General features: G+C 34.3%; 2 protein-coding genes, 1 long non-coding RNA gene and 1 pseudogene across 3 annotated transcripts; 2 read left to right on the top strand and 2 right to left on the bottom strand.

Annotated features, from left to right (window-relative positions):
- The first annotated feature begins 4,742 nt into the window (after positions 1-4,742).
- Positions 4,743-7,105, top strand: LOC133692921 (patatin-like protein 2). The gene is made up of 7 exons (XM_062114097.1): positions 4,743-5,012; positions 5,276-5,457; positions 5,579-5,765; positions 5,877-6,038; positions 6,160-6,462; positions 6,582-6,754; positions 6,844-7,105. The coding sequence occupies exons 1-7, from the start codon at positions 4,881-4,883 to the stop codon at positions 6,920-6,922; spliced, it is 1,218 nt and encodes a 405-aa protein (XP_061970081.1). The 5' UTR covers positions 4,743-4,880; the 3' UTR covers positions 6,923-7,105.
- Positions 7,106-9,854: 2,749 nt separating this feature from the next.
- Positions 9,855-12,941, bottom strand: LOC133691116 (polyadenylate-binding protein RBP47-like). The gene is made up of 6 exons (XM_062111456.1): positions 12,398-12,941; positions 11,356-11,824; positions 11,196-11,263; positions 10,986-11,116; positions 10,769-10,865; positions 9,855-10,310 (listed from the first exon to the last, which is right to left on the bottom strand). The coding sequence occupies exons 1-6, from the start codon at positions 12,758-12,760 to the stop codon at positions 10,149-10,151; spliced, it is 1,290 nt and encodes a 429-aa protein (XP_061967440.1). The 5' UTR covers positions 12,761-12,941; the 3' UTR covers positions 9,855-10,148.
- Positions 12,942-14,740: 1,799 nt separating this feature from the next.
- LOC133692635 (uncharacterized) lies at positions 14,741-16,559 on the top strand. The gene is made up of 3 exons (XR_009841965.1): positions 14,741-15,085; positions 15,176-15,230; positions 16,326-16,559. It is a non-coding gene; the product is annotated as an uncharacterized LOC133692635 (long non-coding RNA).
- A 538-nt stretch (positions 16,560-17,097) lies between these two features.
- Positions 17,098-22,061, bottom strand: LOC133692634 (uncharacterized; annotated as a pseudogene).
- Positions 22,062-23,089: the final 1,028 nt, after the last annotated feature.

Consider the following 23,089-nt stretch of genomic DNA (forward strand, 5'->3'; position numbering starts at 1 on the left):
ATAATATATATTATTTTATTTTTTAAAATTCATTTTAATATCCACACATCAAAAATATAAAAAAATTAATTTAAAATTTCATAAAACAGTTGCTGCTCCATTGCCCCCAAACACACGAAAACGTCTTCTTTCCACGAAAATGAAAAACGAAAAAAGAGAGAGAAGGAAATTAAGAAAGCATCAGCATGTAACATCAGTGGTGATTAAACAAACACGGAAAGAAAACTGGACAAGCTAGCTTCCTTGCAAGAATTATTCTTTTGTATGCTCCGGCAAGAAATGGGATCGGAGACAGGGTCTATGCATATCTCCAAGAGTCAGGGCCATCTTAATAATTAATGCTAGTCTTAAGGTTTTCTCTAATTATTTAATACAGTTTGTTCCGTTCAAATAAAATTATAAAACGTGGAGTCTTGATCCACATGACAAATCTTTGGCCCTTAATCAGTTGCGTGTCTATGTTTGATTGCAATTTTTATTTATTTATTCGCTGATTTTTTCCTAGATTTATAATTGAATTAAAACAAAATTAATTAATTATATAGTCTACTCAATTCTAGTTGATAACTCATTAATAAGGTGGTTGAATTGTAGGTTAAGCTATCAATACTGTTCTAGAAGCCGTTCAAATTTTCAATATAATTAGTACGAAGAGTTTACCAATTTATTGCAGCATTTCAATTCAAAATTAGTATAATAATATATAAAATAATTCATACATATATATTCAAAGATATTTAGTTTTTTATATATATCCACTATCTCATTTTGTATATAAGACTTCATTATTTAATTAAGTAAATATGTACCACATGTAATGTTATTAAATCAATCCATCTATATCTTAATATTTATATCACTTAAAATAAGAAAAGAAATGTTACTGGATTAAATTTTCATAAATTTTAAATTTTAAAATCTAATAAAATTATATAAATTAACAAGTCAAATATAATATTTCATTCATCAATCAAAATTCAGACCATGTGAATTGTCTCCTATGTTTTATATATATATATATATATATATATCTCGCTTTTCTTGTCGATGCATATATTTTATGACAGTATTTGGTTACTATCCTGGGATAATGGAGATAAAAACAACAAAGATAAAGATATATTTAGTTAAAGAAACAAAAACATAAAAACAAATATGTTTCTAAGATAATTTTAGAGTGAATTTTTGTATTTTCAAAACAAGAGATATAGAGAAAATATATATTTAGAGAATAATTATTATTTTTTATTCTTAAAATATCATTGTAAAAAACTTTTATTTCTAAAATTATTCAACTAAGGCATGTAGGATAAAAATAATTATTATCATAGTTTTTAAACACAACTCGAGGTCAATTTGCGGCAAAGTCGGGTTGACCAAGTCAATGTAAGAATAAAAATGATTATTATCATAGTTTTAAACTTGATTTTAGGGTTGACCTGAGTTAAGGACTTGGTCATGAGTGAGGTTGATCATTAACCTGAATCAACGTAAAGATAAAAATGATTATTATCATAGTTTTAGACTCTAATTGAGGGTTTATTGGTGTTAAAGCCCGGGTTATGTATCAGGAGGGTCAACTCAGGTTGACCTCGGTCAACATAAAATAAAATTGATCGTTATTGTAATTTTACAACTTGATTCGAGGATAAAATCGAGAAAAAGTCAGGGTCACAAATCAAAAGCTTTAACTCGAGTTGACGCAGGTCAATGTAAGAATAAAATATTATCATAGTTTTAAAATTGAACTAAAGAGGTAAATCAGGGCAAGGTCCAAGTCACAAGTCGGGAGAGTTAACATGGGTAGACTCAAGTTAATAAATAAATAAAAATGATTATTATCATAGTCAATCAGAGACTGGTGGCAAGGTTCAAGTCGATCATGGTTTTACAAAACAAGAGTTATTATAATATTGTTAAATTTAACACTCAATATAAACTAAAGTAAAAAAAAATATCTAATTAGTTTTTAAAATATGTTAGTTTGACAACAATACATATTAAATGTAAAATGAAGTTTTTTCTTATTTTATTTTGTCTTATCCACTATAACCAAATACGATACAGAGACAATTACTTTGACTTGTATATCACTATCAAACACCATTTCATCTGTCTTCTTTTTTATCTTATCTTTTTTATATCCATTATATTTGTTTTTTTTTTATCTCGAGACAGTAACTAAACAATAACAAAATATCAGGTTTTGCAAAAGCCTCGTTTGATATAAACAAAGGTTGTTTCTTTGTCATTAAGTTTTTTTTGTCGCTTCATAATCTTGTTATTTCTTCTTCTTATACCTGAACCCAAACTTTTTTATATAAAAAAAATATAGGAATATTGTTAATTAACAAGATAAAGTAACTAGGAAAATTGTTTGTTCAGTTAATGACTAATTATAGCCTTTTATTGTTGTTGTCGATTTTTTATTATGAAATTAATAGAAATATTGCTAAAAGTAATTTTTATTTGTTGATGTAAGAAGTTCAGGAGAAAATTAAAATCAAGAGCGTGTTTGTTACGTGGGAAGTTACTGAGAAGTAGTTATAAACTACTTATTTTACCCGTGCATTTTGTTTTACAAAAAAAAATATACATGTAGTTTTTTTACGTGTTTTTATATATAAAAAATCCTAAATGAAAATAAAAAAGTTATGCATAAAAATGAGAATTTACTCGAACTTATTACCACTAAAGCCTTGATTAGTAGGGTATGCAACTATTCTCTATAAGATTGACTGTATACTCTTCTCGTCCAAACTCTGCTCAAAGTGAAACAAACAATGAAAAATCACATTCAAGTAAAAGAACTTAGCATAACCAAACAAGAACACCTTTGTTTCTAACAACAAAGAACATGCACTCTAAAATGCCATTAATCTCCTAACAGCCTCAAGAAATACAAAAGGAATGCCAAGGGATATATTGATGATCGCCTGTTATGTTTTGAGCACATGACCACATTTTTAATCACTACATGTAATAAGGTATTGACTGCTATTAAGGAAAAAGAATTTATGAAATACTTCCCTCCCATGAAAAGTAACATGAATACAAAGAACCTTAATAAGTTCTGTTATTTTTATCATGACAACTATCATGATACTAAGAAATGTCATGCCTTATAAAACTAGATTGAAAGATTGATCTCTAGGGGTTATCTATAATAATTTATAAGGAAAGAAATGTAACCCAAATAAATAGGGAAAAATCCTTGTGATGCATTACCCCAATCATATAATATTCAAAACTTATAATAACACTTGCATGAGAATTTTTTAAAAAACTTTTGAATAAAAGCAATAATGTTTCTCCATGTCTCCAAAATGGACTCTATATCTTTAATAAAATCTCTACAACGAGATCTTCATATCTTTATTGAATTTTTCATATCTCTAGATGAATTCTTCATATCTTTAATAAAATCTCCACACCAGAATCTCCATATCTCTAATTAAAATTTCCATCCATACAATGTCTCCGTACACAATGCATTAACATTACTTTTATGATCACAAAGCATCCTTCACTTTTTAAAAATAAATAATATCCTTTACACTAGAAGAACAAGAAAACTCATTGAACTCTCATCTCTCTTGTAGGCAAACTCTTATCTATTCTACAAACATGTTAACAAAAGTTGCGAGAATGTAACCTGACAAATATATTTTTTATTCCCCTCTTACTTGTGATGGTTAAGTCTTTCAAATATGGGAGGTGGTGCATGAAAAATATGCAAAAAAAAAAAAAAAACCAAACAACTAGGAATCCTAATCATTTGTTTAGGTATAGCCCACAACCAGACACCCTAGCCCAACACTATCTAAGCCTAATGGGTTGATCGTGATATTTTTAGGCTCAACACAATACCCTTATCTTAAGCATATACTTTAATGTATTTTTTTTAGTTCAAAGAAGTTAGAGCGGTGTCACATACCACCCTTTCGAGCGCACTTTATGCAATACTAAACCACCCATCGATGTTCTTGGTGCACACCAAATTCTCTGTGTAGAAGCAGAAGCACAAACTCTACCAATTGTATAGCAACCAACAACTGACATGCAACCCCACGCACCACGAGACACCTGCAACTCAACGCACCACTAGACACTTGCAACTCTACTTATCATGAGGTATTTGTAACACCACTCTTCATGAGGTTAATTAACATGATTGAGACCTATAAATATCTTTGGTCACCGAGTAAAATAAAAAAGTTCAATTCAAGCTCATTCAATGGATTCACAGCAGTTCATTTGATACACACATTCCCCACGTCTTTACTTTTATATATATATATATATATATTGAATTAAACATAGGAGAGTCGTTTATTTCGATAAAAACTTTTACATATCAACCAAGTTTAGAAACAAACTCTACATTCAAACACACGCTTGAGCCTAAAACATAATAATGAAAAGCATAATCCAATGTGGAAGGTTTCATGACCTTATCAATCTCGTAATTGAACCGTTTTGTAATTTATTCCCCTTACCACAAGTGCGTATACATGTGGTCCAACTTGGAACTAGAGACAGTAACAGAAAACCTCTGGAGTCTAGACCCATTTAAAACGGGACCCCTCCATCCAGGAAAGTTCAGACGCGTTGAATTGTTAATTTGGATGAGTAGTATGTTTCAACTTTCAACCTGTTGAAAGCTTCCAACTTTTGAAGTCCTGAAGTCTATAAATTATACCTTCACTTTCCTTTTGGAGATCTCAAGGTTAACACTTGATTTGATTTGAGTGCGGACTCCCAGACAGTCAAAAACTTTAATTAAGCTAAGCCTCTCCAGCTAGTTAGCAATCTCTTCCATATCCTGGTTCTCCCGTCATTCCTTTTTAATTTTTTTTAGCACCTATCTTATCGCTCATATGGAAACTCCAGGATCACCCCATCAACCACCAACTTATGGAAACCTAATCACTGTTCTTAGCATTGATGGAGGTGGAATAAGAGGGATCATACCAGGGACTATCCTTGCCTTTTTGGAGTCCGAACTTCAGGTAGAAATCGTACTTTTTTTGCGCGCTCATGGTGATAAGTTGGGATAAGTTGTAACCTTCGACTTTTATTTGAACTTTATATTACCACATGCATGACAATTAATGTGCATTTAATTAACACAGCTCGTTTGATTAGCTACCTGCTTGCACGTTCCAATTCCAATATTAATGTTCACGATAAAAAGAATCAAATGTGTGTTGTCGATTCATAGACTTCAAGTATATAATTTTATGTTCATTCATTTTTTAATGCAAACGTGAAGAAGCTGGATGGTGAAGATGCAAGACTCGCGGACTATTTTGATGTGATTTCAGGGACTAGCACTGGTGGCCTGGTCACTGCCATGCTAACTGCCCCAAACGAGCAAAATCGCCCTTTGTTTGCTGCCAAAGATATCAATGACTTCTATCTTAAGAACAGCCCAAGAATCTTCCCCCAGGATGGGTAATAGTCTTTGATGATCACATCATAATAGTGAATTAATTAGATTTGCATGAAGAATATTGTTTTCTCAATCTACTTTCAGTATCCTTGATATTAATTAATTATACTTCTTTTCCAATAGGTCTCCATTTGCAGCTGCTGGTAATCTGATCAAGGCTTTCAGCGGGCCAAAATATGATGGCAAATATTTACATAGCATTGTCAAGGAGAAATTAGGAGATAAGCGATTGCATCAGACCTTGACAAATGTTGTGATCCCAACTTTTGACATCAAATACCTCCAGCCCACCATCTTTTCTAGCTATCAGGTTCGTATTTATCTCTAAATATTGTTTTCTTACTCTGCAAGTTGAAAAGAGTCATATCAACGCTGATCAGGAGGAATAACAATGCCCTCACAATACGACTTTTCGGTTCAGGTGAAGAATGATCCATCCACCGATGCTCTTCTATCTGATATATGCATTGGAACTTCAGCTGCCCCAACTTATCTCCCAGCCCATTATTTTGAAACCAAAGATTCGGAGGGCAAAGTGAGGGGTTTCAATCTTGTTGATGGCGGTGTGGCTGCTAATAATCCGGTATATATCTATTTATCTAGTAATCTATACTAATCCATATCACAAATCTTAATTAATCTTGTGTAACTACAGTTGTTGCACAAAATGCTTATTTTTCATTTATATTTGGTTTATCGATCAGACTTTAGTTGCTATGGGTGAAGTATCCAAAGAAATCAATCGGGACAGCCCTGACTTCTTCCCCATGAAGCCCACGGACTATGGGCGATACCTGGTACTGTCTCTTGGGACTGGTACAGCAAAAACAGAAGAAAAGTACGATGCAAAAAAGGCAGCAAAGTGGGGTGTCTTGGGATGGTTGACTAGTGACAATTCTACTCCATTGGTGGATGTTTTTACGCAAGCCAGCAGTGACATGGTTGACCTTCATCTTGGAACTGTTTTTCAAGCCCTCCGTTCTGAAAAAAATTATCTCCGAATTCAGGTATATTTGAAGTTCATATATATATATATATATATATATATATATATATATATATATATATATATATATATATATTGACTTGTGTAATGAAGTAATTTATACTTGTGCTAAAAATGCAGGACGATACATTGACTGGAACACTTGCATCCGTGGATATTGCCACCAAAGAAAATTTAGAAAATCTAGTGAAAGTGGGCGAAGGATTGTTGAAGAAACCAGTATCAAGGGTGAATCTGGATACCGGTGTCTTTGAGCCTGCTAATAAATTGACAAATGAAGAGGCTCTCATAAAGTATAGATCTGTTCTCAGCGTATAATTAATTAATAGCACCTTATGCCTTCAGTTATTTAATTTGTTTTAATTTCCTCTTGTTTTTGTAGGTTTGCTGAACGACTTTCACACCAGAAACAGCTTCGTTTAGTCAGGTCACCGCTTGGAAATGATGCTAATCCGAAATGAAGTTGATTGTTGCTCTTAAATTAATTTCTTTTTTTTTAATTATTTAATTTAATTGCGTACGAGATTAAATACGCTTTTCAGAATTAATTTTATTGTTTCTTTTAATTGGATCCGAATAAATTTGGAGAGAGGAATAAAAAAAAAGAGTTTGGAGTCAATAATTCTCCATTGTTTACATCTCAATTACAAGTCTTGGAATAACGATACCACACGTACGGTATATACTTGGTCGATGTAATTCCTAATTAATACGATGAATATAAATCACGGAATTCTTTTCTACACGTACGTTAAAAAAGGTGTTCAAAGAAATAGAAATCATAAAATTAATTTCTATATTAAAAAACAAAAAACACTATTCTTTCAATAAAAAAAATAGCATTTCGAATCAATTGGGTTTTATTTTTAAATACTCAATCAATTAAAAATTAAATCAAATTTATCCAAATTAAAACCGAATAATCACAGTTGATAATCAGTTCATCCATGTTCAAAGTATTTAAAAATATAAAAACAAATAGAGGAATAAAATCCAATCCATCCAAATTTGATGGTAAGATATATACCCTTTTGGTTTTTTGCTTTATTAAAAATTATTATTATTAATAATAATTAAGTTGAGTTATGAAAAATATTTTTTTTTCATTTTAAAAAATTATTATAAAAAGAAATGGTATCTGAAATACATGTGTTTTATAAATTTTTTTCACTATATTAATACTCGTGTCGACTTTTTTTCCACTACAGTACTACTTGTACTTACAAATTGTGATCGATCAAATTAATATTTATGCTAGCTTTCATTATAAATCGATTAACATAACATTTATCTTTATTATAAATGAACCATGTGCAAAACATAAAAATGACGACGGTGATCTTAATTATGGCCTTTCAATATCATTTTCGTACGTTCTTTTATTTATCATGTGCAAAACATAAAAATTTATATTTATCTTATTCATTAATTCGTTAGGGTTTAAAACAGATGCTTAAATTAAAACCCATAACTAATAAATAACATAAATGTAAACTCAATCCATTAATTAATAATTAGTTTAATCTTAAATTCTTTACATTTCCATTTTATTTTTTTAATTCTTGATGGGAAACCAAAATTGCTGAGAAATATAGAAACAAAGTTATTAATTTCTAACATATAGACCAATTTGTATTGAAGATGATTAATTGTCAAGTTAGTAATTGATTCATAATAAAAGCTAATGAGAATAATAAAAAAACCATAAATTACAGTTATTTGAAAAACCACTATCCCTAATCATCATAGAGAATCTAACACGACCTAATGCGGAGATTAAAGAAGGGCCAACCCCTAGCGCACCACGAGACCAGCACTTGCTGGATCTGACCTCTGGGCCCGAATGGACGATTGGAAGGAACCTCCCATCGTGATTGCTTCTGGGGTCCACTAACACTGATTACCACCGTCAATGATGTTGACTTGTAACAGTAAGACCACTTGGGATAAAAGGTCTTAACATCATCGTATTTGGGCATCACATGCCATATGAGGAGGTCCATGCCTCTATCTTTTAGATCGCCGACAGCATGGAATTGTGTTGATTCAGATGCCAATAAGGCCTTTCAAGCAATGTTATTAAACCCGGTCCCGCGGGTCAATTCGGAACCTGGTGACTGGACTGATCCGGGTTTAATAAAAAATTATTTGGGTAAACAGCCCGGCCAAACCCGGACGACCCGGCCGAACCCGAACGAGACCCGGTTTTTTATTTTCAAATGTAAGATTTGAAATCTATTAGTATATATACTCTATATTCCAAAAAAAAAGTAATGTTTTTTCAATGTGAGATAAAAAACTTTTTGGTTTAAATACTTCAACTTAAAAAGATAACATAATATCTTTTCAATGTGAGATTTGAAGCCCTTTCATATATATACTCTATGTTCCCATGAAAAAAATCATTTTTTTTCAATGTGGGATAAAAAACCTTTTGGTTTAAATACTTCAATTTAAAAGGATAACATAATATCTTTTTAATGTGGGATTTGAAACCCTTTCGTATACATACTCTATGTTCCCATAAAAAAAGTTATGTTTTTTTAATGTGAAATTTGAAACATATTGGTAAATATACTCTATATTCCCAAGAAAAAAGTTATGTTTTTTCAATTTAGGATAAAAAAAATTTTGGTTTAAATATTTTAACTTAAAAACTTAACATAATATCTTTTTAATGTGGGATAAAAAAACTTTTTAAAATATTTTTTTAAACTTTATTGTTTACAATATGTATAATCTATATTTACATAAAACTTTATTTTTTTTAATTTTTTTAAGTTAATCCAGGTTGACTCGAGTAAATCCATAAAATCTGAAACCTGGCCTCTTAATAAGGTCAACTCCCAACCGAGTTTAATAACTTTGCTTTCAGATTGCTGCCACTAGGCGCTTGTCTACTGCCACCGCTTCTATTCTTGCATTTCATTAATTTCATATTTCTTTATAAATTAAGTATAATATAAAATAATATCTTCTTAATTTAAGTTTAACTCTTTTATGATACTTCTTAATTTAAATAATATAAAAGTAATATTTTTATAGTTAGATTACTATAAACATAAAAGGTCAGGGTGAATATTGTAAATTATGTTTTCGATTTTTTTATAGTAGCTATGATCTTGAACTTTTTTCTTTTGGTTTTTATCAGTAGAAAAATCCTTCAAATTTTAAACAAATAAACATAGTTTTCAATTTTTCAATGAAAAAAAAAAATTAAAATGATTATGATAAATGAGCATAGTTTTCAATTTTTCTTTATCTGCTCAATAGTTAACAAACTGATATTATAGCAAGAAAGTATCGAGCACCTCTGCAAACATTCATCCTACTCGAATAAATATTGGACAAGCTAAGGTAATTAACTCATACTAGAGCAGATTTAGAAAACAGTTTGGCAGACTCACGCTCTGGGGCACAACTTTATTCAGACAGCATACTGCAAAACAATCTATTCCAATTGATAAAGTTTTTCTTCAACTACTATAATCCTAAACAAATGATAAATTAAATCCCTATAAAGCTACCTCAAGTCATCAAAATTCAGTTCCACTCCACAAATTGTAGAGATTTATAAGAATTTTACAGAACCGGTGGAATTGAAGAGAAATGAAACGAATTTCCCCTTCTAGCATGATTAATACTGATTACCAGAGCTACATCATGCTCTTTCGGGGTACAATTCACTCAGCTTACTTGCTGTTGGTGGTTGCCATACATAGGGTAAGCCCCATATGCCGCAGCATACGTGCTTGGATCATGAGGTGGTGGCAGAGCATATCCATAACCATCATAAACCTGCCCTCCATAGTATGCCCCATTCCAGGGACTGCTGAAATCTGCTCTATGCTGCCAAATCCCAACAATACCAACACAATAAACAAGCTTGAATACCAAAAACAAAAGGGAAAGAAAAAAAAGAGAGCTTAAAACAGAATATGAACTCATTAAACAGATGATTTCTAACAATAGTTGCTTTGGACATATAGTATAGAATATGACTTCAGAGAAAGTTGTAAAGATTCTCAGTTTTGATTAGGCTACAATTTCAATAGCTGTCAACACTTTCTTACAAAATATGTCAAAACATCCTTCAGATGTAAATAAACAGCTATCCTACCAAACTTAAAAATAAAAACAGTTCTGAGCAAGCTAATTACACTTGAACTCTATACTGCGGACTCTTTTTTTTTTTTTTTTTCCAAAAAGTGTTCGTATTTATTCTAAACACATCCTATCCGGTAAGGTAATGAAAGAAAGATATGATGTAAGGTGGCTGTGGATAGAAAGGGAGGGAGAATCAATACCTGCTTATTTCCTGGATTGCGACCCCAAGAAAGACGCACAGTTTGCTTGCCAATTACTGTTCCATTCAACTTCTGCAATGCTTCTTCCGCATTATTCCTGACAATTGAAGTTAGATAGAGAATCATGTAGTAACTCTGTAATGAAGGAATAACCAACCAATACATTATTATTCACATATTGTTAAGGCAAAGCAGAGTTATAGCCACAAAGTTTTACCTGTTGGCAAATTGTACAAACCCACATCCTTTACTGACTGGTATTTTAACGGACACTATCTCACCATACTGAGAGAAAGGCTGCTTGAGATCTTCATCAGTGACATTAGGGTCAAGCCCTCCAACAAATATCTACACAACATAGTCTATTCAAAGAAAAAACAGGGGCATCCTAAAGATTAAAACTGCACAAAGACGCTGGAAATCTCACTGTTGCATTGATGGAATCGCCATCCGATTGGAAGCCTTTGGAAGAAGCACCATTTGATCCATATCCGCCTAAAAATAAGACAAGAAGAGTTCAATATGATAAAGATTCAAAGAAAGAACTTGTATGATAAAGATTCAAAGAAAGAACAGTAATCTAATACCTTGTTGCTGATATCCAGAGGACTTCCTGGGGGTTGCAGCACCAATACGCATAGGCCTGCTCGAACAATATACACCATTCATTTCAGTCATTGCCTGTGTTCTTTCAGTATCATCTCCAAACCTCACAAAACCATAACCTTTTGAACGACCAGTATTGGCATCAAATACAACTTTTGCAGATTTAACAGACTGATATTTGCTCGCAAAAGTTTCTTGCAATAAACTATCAGTAACATCTGCAGCTAAGTCTCCTACAAAAATAGAAAGATCAGGAGTATTATCTGATCGCTTGTCACCCGTGCTAAATGTTGCCCAATTGAGGCGGAAAGGCTGTTCTGTGTTAGGCATCAGAATGCCACCATAGTTCTGTAGAACTTTCTCAGCTGTGGCATGTGTAAAAAATTCCACAAACCCATAGCCCTCGGACAAACCTGTCTGCTTACTGCGAATAATCTTGATAGAAGCAATCTGTCAATATACAACACTGGTTGTCAGACACGAAAGAGCACAGTCACCAAACTGCAAAAACAATTTCTTTCAGTAAAATTATAAAGGACAATCATTCCTTTGCCTACCAGTACATTAATGCATTGCATTGCATTACATTAACAAGTACAATAAGAATATCCACGTTAAAAGCACTAGCTCCTTGTATAAGCTAAATGCATGTTATCAAATATAAGTAGCAAAGTTTATGCCTTCAATAGTTATCTTACAAATACGTGATTTCGACACCACAAATTCTATCATCATCAATATTCTGTGCATGGATCCACGTTTCAGTGATTCTTATTTGTTAGTGTTAGAATATCATTTTCGAACAAGTTCTTAAGTTACAAAACACCACCAACGCTTTACATGCCATTCCCTACATGCTCTTCAAACTTTCAGGTATATTTAATACAACGATTTCTTCTTTGTATTCCTCAAACAATATTGAAATTAATGAAAACAATCATCTAACATGCGCATTTAAAAAAAAATTAAAAATGAATTTTGATATATATGTACGGAAAATACAAAAATATTTCATATCCATACCTCGCCAGTAGAAGCAAAGCAGGTATGTAAATAATTTTCATCCATCCAGTGATGCAAGTCACCAATCCATATAGTTTTATTATCTCCACTGGATCCTTCTCTTTGCTGCTGCTGATGCTGCTGTACATGCGGGAGATGGTGGTGATGCTGGTACTGATGGTACGCAGTAGCAGCCATGTAGTGTTGTGGAGGCGGCATTCCATAATGTTGAGGCGGCATGTGCTGCATTACCATAGCCGCCGCCGGGTACTGCATAGGCATCCACTGTTGTTGTTGCGGTGGAGGCGGCGGTTGTTGTCCTTGCTGCTGCTGCCGTTTATTCTGCTCTTGTTGTGGCTGTGAGTCGGAACCGCTGGATTGCATCTTTCTATTGGATAAAAATGGCGTAAGAATAGATCTAATATTTATTTTTCTCTCTTTATAAATTAAATTGTAGAAAAAGAAATAGGTTTTTATGAGCTGAAAGGAAACGAATCTGAAGTTTTAGAGAGAGACGGTCAGGGTCTGGGAGAGGAGAGGATTTGTGAGTGTCAACTTCTTTTTCTTTTCTTTTCTTTTATCAGGATGGAGTTGGAAACGCGGTTATGTTTAAGGCCGTCGGATTGAGGGGTGGCTTCTGATCACAGCCGTTGATTCTGATAAAACCAGGGGATATGCATGTGATACTGTTTTGGTTTTTGGCTGCCCTCATGGATCCGCCGCCAGCTGCCTTTGCTTTGCTTTTTTGGGTACTGTAGGGATATTTTCAGTTGTTTTTATATTGGTTTTGGATTTATTTTGGGTGTTTTTGGAGTGTGGTGTTTTTTTGAATTTTTTTATTTTGAATTTTTTTTGTTATTTTTTAATTATTTTATTAAAAATAAACTTTAAAAAATAAAAAAAATATTATTTACATATAGCATTTTTAACAGCAGATGTAAATACATTTTATTGTTTTTTTATTTTTTTATATATTATAACTTCTGTGAGTCACCGACTGCCATTCGGAAAATATTCCTTATTGCTGCAAACCAGGATTCATTGGACAATGAAGTGAAAACGAAACGCCGAGTTTTGATAGTGACATCGTTTCAAATTTAGAATTTTTTAAAACCATTAATTAGAGAGGTGAAAAGGGAAAAAAATTACTAAAGATTTTTTATTTTTTTTGAATTCGAGGAAACTCCATCCCATCCCACCTCCTGAAAAGTGTACTTTATGAGTTCAGGTGAGCGAGTAAAACCCCGACTTTCTTAGACTCTTATAAGAGGTGCATTTCTTGACTCGAATTCAAGACTTATTATGCAGATTTCAAACCTTTTATCATTATGCCATGTTTTTTGGGGATTTCTTTTCAATACAAAACTAGATTTGTTGCTTGTTTTGTTGCGGATCAAATAAAAAAATAAAAAAAATTAAGTTCCGAGTTATTAATTTAATTAGTAATTTAAATAACATAACAATAATAAATAATTTGACAAAAAAATCAGCTTAAAAAAATTAAATATAATTGAATCTTTTAAACTTAATCTAATATATAAAACTTGTAACTTGTTAAATAAATGAATTCGGATTCAATAAGAATTATGAAATCATTTAAGAATATTAAAAAAAAAAACTTGAAAAAAAAAGGAGGAAAAAACCTCTCCTCTCCTCTCCTCTCTCCTGTCCTGCTACTATTGGACGATGATGAGGTTTATTCTCTGCTTAGTGGGCTGCAAGGCTGTAACTAAGTAATACACTCCGCCCAAATTATCTAAGGATAATGGGCTACAGCTTTTTTCTTTCAACTGTTACCGGCTACTAATTAATTCCAACGATAGCTGTCTCTACACGTGGCATATTCGACCACATTCATCCCGCTCCTTTAGCCCTACAGTAACATGCCACGACTACTTTAGACGTATTATCCAATACATTCCATGGAAAATCAAAGATATGTGAAGTGCATAAATAGCAAGTTTGTTCTCCATTTCTCAATTTATTTCTCTTCTTCCTCTCAACGGTATTTTTATATACAGACGCATGAATGGTTTATTTACAAATAAATCTATGAATGAGGTAGAAATGTACGATATACAAGACTAGTGTACAATTTTTTTTTTAAAAAATTTCGGGACCAAAAACCTAGAACTTTCTTGTGATGATGGTTAGAGAACAAATTGAACATCTGTATGCTGCATCCTGTCAGGTCCCAAAGCTTCATCTCATGGTTGTCAAACTCGCGAGTTGACTCGTAAAATCGTACGATTTTACGAGTCAACTCAGGTATATCGTGTCAAATCGGGTAGAAAACTCGAAAATTAGTAAACTCGGTCAAACTCAGTCAAACTCGGTTAAAATCGGTCAAACTCGGTAAACTCGGTAAACTCGGTCCGAGTTTACCGAGTTTAACAAAATTATCAAAAACTATGGAATCTTCTCACTGTTCTCAGTCCTCTCCTCTCCATCCCGTTAGTCTCACAAAAATCCCCCCTTTTCCTTTTCCCTTTCCCCAAATCAACCCTAGCAGAAGCAGATCTCACATTCTTTTATTCTCAAATCTTAAACCCAGCAGAAGCCAACACCTTCCACTCTCTTTCTCTCAAAACCCCCATTTTTTTTCTTTATTTCGTTTGCCTTTGATCTGATTGTCTCCGCCTCTCCGGTCTCCAGTTTCCAGTCTCCACTCCTCTGCTTTGTTTGCTGGATTCTTTCATTAGTGGTCAGGTTTGCTTGTTGGATTCTCTCCTTCTCTATCATGTTTTATTATACAAAAGAGGGCCATCAATCTTATCTCATTTTTTGGTGATTTGGCAGTTAAATAATATTGAACTTGCTGTTAATCTTGCAACTGGTGCTGAAAATCTTCCAGGTAAACACATTATTTTTTGTTAATCTTTTCTTCTTCCTCCTCATCCATGGCGATGAAGTGTCTGATATAGAAAAAGACTTGAGTGCCTGTCATATTAACATTTGCTCATTTGCTGAATCATAAGATCTTTTCTCTTTTGTAATTTCGCATGCCTTATTAACTGTGCTGACAAGTCTTGTATGTGTGTATATATATATATTGCCATATTGGGTTTTTGCAATCTTTGAATGTTTGTGTCCTAATCTGATAGACGGTACCAAAGATGTTGCTTTCAAATGGTTGCTTTCAGTTTCTGGTTTTCATAATTTTAATTGTCCAAGATCCTTTGTAAATATCTAATGGTTTCGGCAAATAATTAAAATGTATAAATGAATCCTCTAAGCTCTAACAGGAGTGATCCCGTGATAGAATTTGAATGAATCCTGAAGCCAACCACTTTGGACAGCTAGGAATTTTAGAGTATCTTGTTAACTATTGGCGAAAACAATGTGGAGATTGCTACAATGCTGCTACATCATATATAGCTCCAAAACCCATCTTTCTTTTTATTGCAATTCCCACCAGAAGGGCAGAGCATGAAATGAATGAGCAGAGCATGAAATGAATGCTTAATACTGTCCTGAATTTTGGTTGCTTTCTACTGTATTTTTCGAACCCATGCTTCCTATATTAGCATATCTAAGATGAAGAAACATACTCCACAACTTGTGATTATTGGAATTCATATTATCTTAGTCAAACTGGAGTTTCACGTTGCAAGATCATTGCTTGTTTTGTCAGTGAAGCAAGCTCTACCATTCTCTTTAAAAGCTCTTTTTATTTCTCTAATATTTGCAAAAGGGCAGAGCATGATCTAATGGTCTCTGTATGTGTTGCTTTAGCTTTCGGTATTCCCTGGAAAGTCTGATAAATAATGAGATAAAAGAACAACTTATGACGGTATTGTTGTTTAAAAAATCTAATGAACAAAATTCATATTTATCTCCTGGTAGACTACATTTTGCTTATAATTTTAAAATAGTTTCATTTTAGTTCATTTAAAAAATCTATTTGTTGCCATGTTGGTTTTTATGTTATATTTTATTCAATTTTCAGCATTATACATCCGAATTGGTGTATATATTGATTCTTGAACTGCTGGATACATGTCGAGAAAGATCAAAGCAATGAGGTCATGTTTAGTTTATATAACACACCAACAAATTATTTGTTTTAAGTTTGTTAATTTTTAGTTAATGAAATTCTATGGACATAATTGTATTGTATTTTTAAGTTATTTAAATCATGTATGAATTTTTATTTGAATCATGTATTTTAAGTGTTTGGATATTTGTATTGTTTATTAGTTTATTTCACTTTTACTTACGATTTTACGATTTTACGATCCGTTTTTACGATCCGAGTTTGGTTTACATGTTCCGTGCCGTGTTAAAATCACGATTTTAACAACCTTGCTTCATCTCTACAGTTAGTAATCCAACCAACAGCCCATCAAAGTTGGAATCGGTCTCTCTCTTCAAAATCAAATTTTGTATCCCGCAGCTTCCTTGAAATCTAATCATCGCTAATATCAAGTCCCAGTGTTCAAAGTTCGGTGTGGCTATTGACAACAATTTCACGGTGAACATCTCTTCATCTTCATGAGTAACGGGTCTTCAGCTTCTGTAAGAATTTTAATGTCTCGGTATACGAAGGATCAGTGCGGCACACTGGCTTGCATGAATTTATGTGATCTGTCGACTCTAGAACCTGTTTCAGTGTTTTTGATAAAAGAGTCAATCGCAAAATTCTACAGAAGTCTAACACGTATAGCATTTTGACAGCATGTTTTGGCCTCTGAAAAAGGCTAGAGCTAGGAAGCTTCAGAGAAAAAAGAAGAAGCATTTGAGCTTCCAAGTACGTAGTCATAAAATATGCAATGGTTTGGTAAAACCAGCCCCAACCCTTCCAGAAGTCATAGAATCCAATAAACTCATCCACCATCTTAAAAGGTATAAAGTAGAAGGTGAAAGAAAAGTTTCCAGATCACACGTAGAATAAGTTCACCAAATCCAGGGTAAGCTGATTCGATTGGCACAATTTCCATCCTCCAGGCCCATCCTCCATACCCCTCAACAATTGGAGTTACCTTGGTCTGCAAAGCAGTGCCCAGCATCCATCAGGCTCTCCTTCGATCCGAACACAAGGAGAGGACGAGTATCAAACAAGAAAGAGAAAGTTCGAATTTATTACCTCACAAAAACTGAGGACTTCAATCATAAAGCTTACCTATGAGTCACAAATACAACAGGATGATTTCCAATGCCGGCATCCACACGCTGCTCTAACTGCTTGGAGCTGTCTTCCTGCGAGTATTAATCAGAAATCTTATAACAAAGTGGAATACTAAAAGCCCGAAGGAAATGATGTTCACAGCAAACAAGATGTCACTAACATAGCATGATTAGAAACCACGAGTACATTCACAACAAAATGACAATTTTTCACTGATGATATTATATGATCACCAAGTTATGATTAAAAATATTAGACCCAGTTTTATAAATTGGATTGTCCATCTAATTTGGGAAATTCAAATGTATATGAGCAATGCGAGCATTAACCTTGACATGCGTGTAAATCCTCAATCTTATGTCTTGGACCATTCAACTTGACAAATCTACAAATGTTAGTACATGAAATGACTGAACTGCAAAAACTTAAAAGAGTTCCTGAAATTCAAAGTTTGACCTGCATATTTTTAATCTTTTTAAAGCCATCGATAGATTGATCACCATTATTCACCAAAATAGTTTGATTAATATTTTTGAATTGTTGATAATCAAACTCCTCAAATCACATCCCTGACATAAAGTCATGCACTAATCCTACCACAATATCAACAAATTGGGTACAAACCTGAACAGGCAGGCTAGCTCCGGACCACTGTGTAAGACTTGTCTGCATTGACATTCAAGCAAGAGTTAGACATTGATGAGGCTTGTGATAGAGGAAAAACCCAGTTGAGAGGCTTAAAAAGATGAATACTATTCTTTTGAATCAGGCACTTTTTTATATAAGTATCGAAATTAAAACAAACCTTGTATTAGAGGGTAAAAAGACAAGCTCGATTGAAGTCTGCTGAAAGCCATTGACCTGGCCAAAATGTTCCTAACTTCCCTGCTTCCTCGTCAATCTTCTCAACCAAGCCAGACTTAATTGAGTGTTTGTCCTCAGCTATGTGCCACATCTTGTAAGGCCCACCACGCAAACCATGTACAAAGACAACATCTATCTCTGGAACTTCTGAATTAGAGTCCTTGGGAAATTCCTTGCAACCGGATGACCTGGTACAATCATCTAAATCACTATTTCCAATTGAAATGCTGTTGACAGAATCCTCAGTTGAAGAAAATTTATTTTTTTGAATCATCATAACATCTATTTTTTCACAACGCTTCCAGTGTGGCAAATCTGTATTAACCAAAAAGATCATGTCACCATAATGAGCACAATCACCTTTTCTATTTCGAGCTTCAGTCTCACTACCATCACTATTACCAGTATAATGGTTGCACAGCACATTTGAGAGAGTTGCCCTAGCATAACTCTGTGTTTTAAGGTCATGACAACCTGCGATCCTCCCATAAGCACAATCCTCTAGCCATTTACACCAGGCTTTATCTGCTAGAATAACCTTTTGGAATGTTGGAATCAGTGAAAGAGTAGTCAATAGCCTAGCCGCATGCTTTCAAATGTGAGCTGTCGGAGGAACTCGAACACTAGATGGATCATTACCATCTGCATTGGACGACTCACCAGCAGTATTAGCACTTTGTTCTTGTGGCTCAGGTACCCTAGAAGCATCATAAGTTTCCATCGCAGCAAGTTTCTCATAATCATCACTCAACAGAAAGCGCCTTAGAAACATAACACCCCAAATTCATATATTTTGTCTTGACATAAAGAATCTTCGGAACAGAGCTCTGTTAGTGCTTTGATCCCCTTAAGAGTTGCCAAAGCAGAATCTTCCACATTAAATTTAGCTGCAGAGTCTTTCTTCATGTTCTTAAGTGGTCCAATAGAAGGATCCATGGAAAGAAGATCTGCCAGAGGGAAACTATCAACAGAATCAATGTCTGTTCCTAGCTGATTCCTTGCTAGATCCACAGCAGCACCTGCCAATTGATTAGCAGTCTGTGTAGCAAAAGCAATGTTGGACTGATCAATTTGAGTCTGCAAAAGTTAATTGAGCTTGATAAATGCCAGTGCACAAATAGGGAAAATAAAATACATTCTAAAAGACACAAGAAAAAAGGTTCAATTAAATCGACGACATCTATTACATGAAATGAGGGGGGGAAAGCATCTCCATACCTTCACTTTGTCCGCTTTAGGCTGAGTTCCTCCTTTACCAAATGACACCTTGCTCGAAACTAAAACTTCATTTAGCAAAATGGCTAACCAGCCTTGAGAAATTGGAAGGGTAGATGGGCCATGTTCTTCAAAAATGCATGAGAGAATTTTTATAGATGAAGATCGCATAGCAGTGGAAGAAAATTTTGCAAAAACCCAAGATAGCAGAATGCCAGACCACTTCTGACTATCTTCAAGAGATAAGTGAACATCACTGGTAGAAAGTAACTCTAATGCCTTCGCTAATGCTTCTTGTACCTGCTTGTGATTCGTTGTCCGCTTAGCTGTGTCTCTCATGAGCAGAAGACCTTTCTCTATCAATATCTTTCTTGCCTCTGGACTTCTTTCAACAGAAAGCAAAAGGGCAGACAAAGCCATCTGAGCCAAAGGGATATCATCATTTTTGCTTGCCTGTGAAATAGTAGCCAGAAGACTGAAACTCCAATCAGAAACAGAATCATTCAAAGGAAGATTGCGATCCTCCAACAGCAATTGGGCCACCAAGCTCCCATGCCATCTAACAGATCTCTCAGGTGCCATTAAAGCAGTCATGACAGCTTGTCCATCTTGATCCAGTTCTTGGATATGATATCTATTTACCTCAGATGCCAATGCCCAATTGGCCAATGCCCATGCTGCAAAGGGTACAGCAACATGCTGACAACGCAGGTCATCCCAGAATCCAGAAACAACGGCAGAAGACATTTTTTCTTTTGCAAACGAATGGTCATGCTTATGAAGCAAGGCAACTGTTTTAGGAGTGTGGCCAAATGATTCAACATGAACAGCATCAGAATGCTCCAACTCCACAAGTCCACTAGTCCTTGAAAGACCTAAAACTGTTGTACCTTCAAGGATTTTAATTCGAATACCTTCCATTCCTCTCCCACCATCGTCATCGTCTTCATTTTCACCTGCATTGTCCATCTGTAAACCACCTTCCTCAACAACTTCAATGGCTGCAGCAATGTCCCTCATTTCTGCATTTCCTGGTAAGGGTGGCTTAAACGAAACCTTTTCTAAGCTATCGCAGTTGGATGTGACAGTATCCATGATTGCAGCCACAAGCATGCTCCTACCTTTCAAAGAATCAGAAATATCGAATGAACTACGTCTCAATTGCTGCTCCCACGAAAATGGAATGTATCAATGGTAACAAAATAAAACACTTAAAATGACTACAAAGCCTAAATATCCTTGCACATAACCAAATGAAACAACGAAGTAAAATTGACATAATAACCAATCATTAAAATCTTAATTTACCATTCTCCAGACATCATTCATACACATAAATTAGACGCACATATATAAAAGCACAACTAATCGACCACAGATGGCAAGAAATTGCAAACTTCACTGGATTCAACAATGAACATATTCGAAACTAATCACCATTTAATCAGTCACCAACACCAAACTTCGCAGGAAGTAAAAACCTCACATTCTTCTTCGGCTGGCACGACAATAGAAACCGTAGCAAATAAGGCACAGCACGAGGCCTCCCAAGAACATCAGCAGACACATTAGGATCCGCAATCAAATACGCTAATGCCCTAGCCGCCTCAGCCTGGGTACCACACCCTTTCCCACTTACCGCAACCGTCTCCAATAACCAATCCACCACCACCCGCCCCAACCAAAGATGCCCTGCGTGCGGCATTTGCCGCCGCAATATCCGCCAACAAAGACGCCACGCGAAGCTCAAATCCAACCCTCACCTCATGATTGGCAGAAGAAAGCACAGACCTTAGAGATTGCCATAAGACCGACACGGCAACGCCTGTTTGCCTCACGTGAAAAACGATTCTTTTAAAAGATTCATATGGTTTTGAAACTGTCTTCTCAAATGCAGCGTTCAGAGAATTGTGATCATTATTGCTGTTAGGGTTAGGGTTTGTGGACTGTGAATTATTATAAGCGAGGGATGCGAGTACGGCGGAGACGAGAGTGGCAGAGAGAGCGAGTACGGAGCTACGAGAAAGAGAGGAGGCGGTGGTGGTTGTGTTGGTATGGATAAGGTGATTCTGGTGGAGAATAGTTGGTCGGGTAGGGATATATTGGGAATTTTTGCGATTGTTTGGACTTTGGGGGCTCGATGGGGTTTGTAGAGGATGAAGAAGAAGAGGAGAGGGAGAGGAAGACGAAGGTAGCGTCGATTTCTATGACAGAGACGGAGCATAATTTTTTTTTATCTGAGACCCAATTAAGGAGATAGAACAAAAAATTTGACAGGGAGTCTTGAGCTGGTCTATTTTTCGATGAAATTGTGGAGACCAAAAGCGTAAGCTGTTTTTTTCGCAGGAGTGGATGGCGGGAGACGGCAGTGCGAGGAGTAGGAAAAAATTTCTACGAAGGGGGGACTTTTCAGAGGATATGCGCACCTTCTTCAGTTGGGTTTGGGTCAGAAAAATATTTTAACCCATGGGAGGATCTGTAACAAATAACATGATGGGCTTTTTTAAATATTACTTGAATGAAGGTTTTTATTTTATTTATTTTATATATATAATTATAATCTTTCATTGTATTGGGCTGGGATTTGTACCTTTATGCAAGAATACGGACTAACACACAATCTTAAGTTTTTTCTTCATAAAAAAAGACCACAGTGGTCAAAGATTATTTTTTTTTTTTGGAAAATAAAATTTATTTGTAAAAATAACACCTTAGATGAGACGCACTGGTCTCATTTATGCACTCTATTTAGACGCGTAATACAACTTGGGCGTACAATCAAATTAAAATCTAATGTTATTTTTCAAACTTTCAACTCTCAGAAAAAAAAATTCAATAAACTCGATAAATCATATTCAACACAGTTCACAACAAATCCAACACGCATAACTTGTAATTTTATTTTATTTCAAGTCAATTTATAATGAAAAAAACTTAATTAATTTATTATATCAATAAAATCAGTTCTCATGACATTCAAGATCCTTATCCAGCTACATGTAATAAATTATTTTGTAGGTGGGTTTGCACCATCCAAACCATGAACATATTGTTCGGCTTTAAAAACAATATCATCTTCTATTGCAGTGTCTCGACACTTAGCTTTCCTAACCTCGTCGAGTCCAGAATGACTTTGATTATAATGATGCATTGTCAGTAGCATAACTAATCATGGCAGCGGCTCTCCAAACCTTTGTATAGAAAAAAACAAAAACAAAAAAAAATACCATCGTATATAATTTATACATCCAATACATGGTCGTAATTCACCAAGTTATATGGATACCTCTTGATTCTGCAAAGTTAATATAAAATTAATTCACCAGGTCGTAATTCACCTCAAGTCGGGTTAATAAATCATATATATATATACATATATATACATATACATATATTAAAGATCAGATCATACTTCTTGATTCTGTAAAATTAATATAAAATTACATGAATTTCAAACAGATAAAGAAATAATCAATCAAATTCAAAATCTTTTCATTAAATTTTCT

The sequence above is a fragment of the Populus nigra genome, chromosome 4, assembly GCF_951802175.1.
Source record: "Populus nigra chromosome 4, ddPopNigr1.1, whole genome shotgun sequence".
Classification (NCBI taxonomy): domain Eukaryota; kingdom Viridiplantae; phylum Streptophyta; class Magnoliopsida; order Malpighiales; family Salicaceae; genus Populus; species Populus nigra.

What these genes read in the sequence shown, in the direction of transcription:
- LOC133692921 (XM_062114097.1), top strand. Translation starts at nt 4,881, where the DNA reads ATGGAAACTCCAGGATCACCCCATCAACCACCAACTTATGGAAACCTA. An exon ending in CCATCTTTTCTAGCTATCAG is followed by an intron (nt 5,766 to 5,876) that starts GTTCGTATTTAT and finishes TTTTCGGTTCAG; the next exon opens with GTGAAGAATGATCCATCCAC. An exon ending in AAAATTATCTCCGAATTCAG is followed by an intron (nt 6,463 to 6,581) that starts GTATATTTGAAG and finishes CTAAAAATGCAG; the next exon opens with GACGATACATTGACTGGAAC.
- LOC133691116 (XM_062111456.1), bottom strand. Translation starts at nt 12,760, where the DNA reads ATGCAATCCAGCGGTTCCGACTCACAGCCACAACAAGAGCAGAATAAA. An exon ending in GCGATTCCATCAATGCAACA is followed by an intron (nt 11,117 to 11,195) that starts GTGAGATTTCCA and finishes TATGTTGTGTAG; the next exon opens with ATATTTGTTGGAGGGCTTGA. An exon ending in GCAATCCAGGAAATAAGCAG is followed by an intron (nt 10,311 to 10,768) that starts GTATTGATTCTC and finishes GGGATTTGGCAG; the next exon opens with CATAGAGCAGATTTCAGCAG.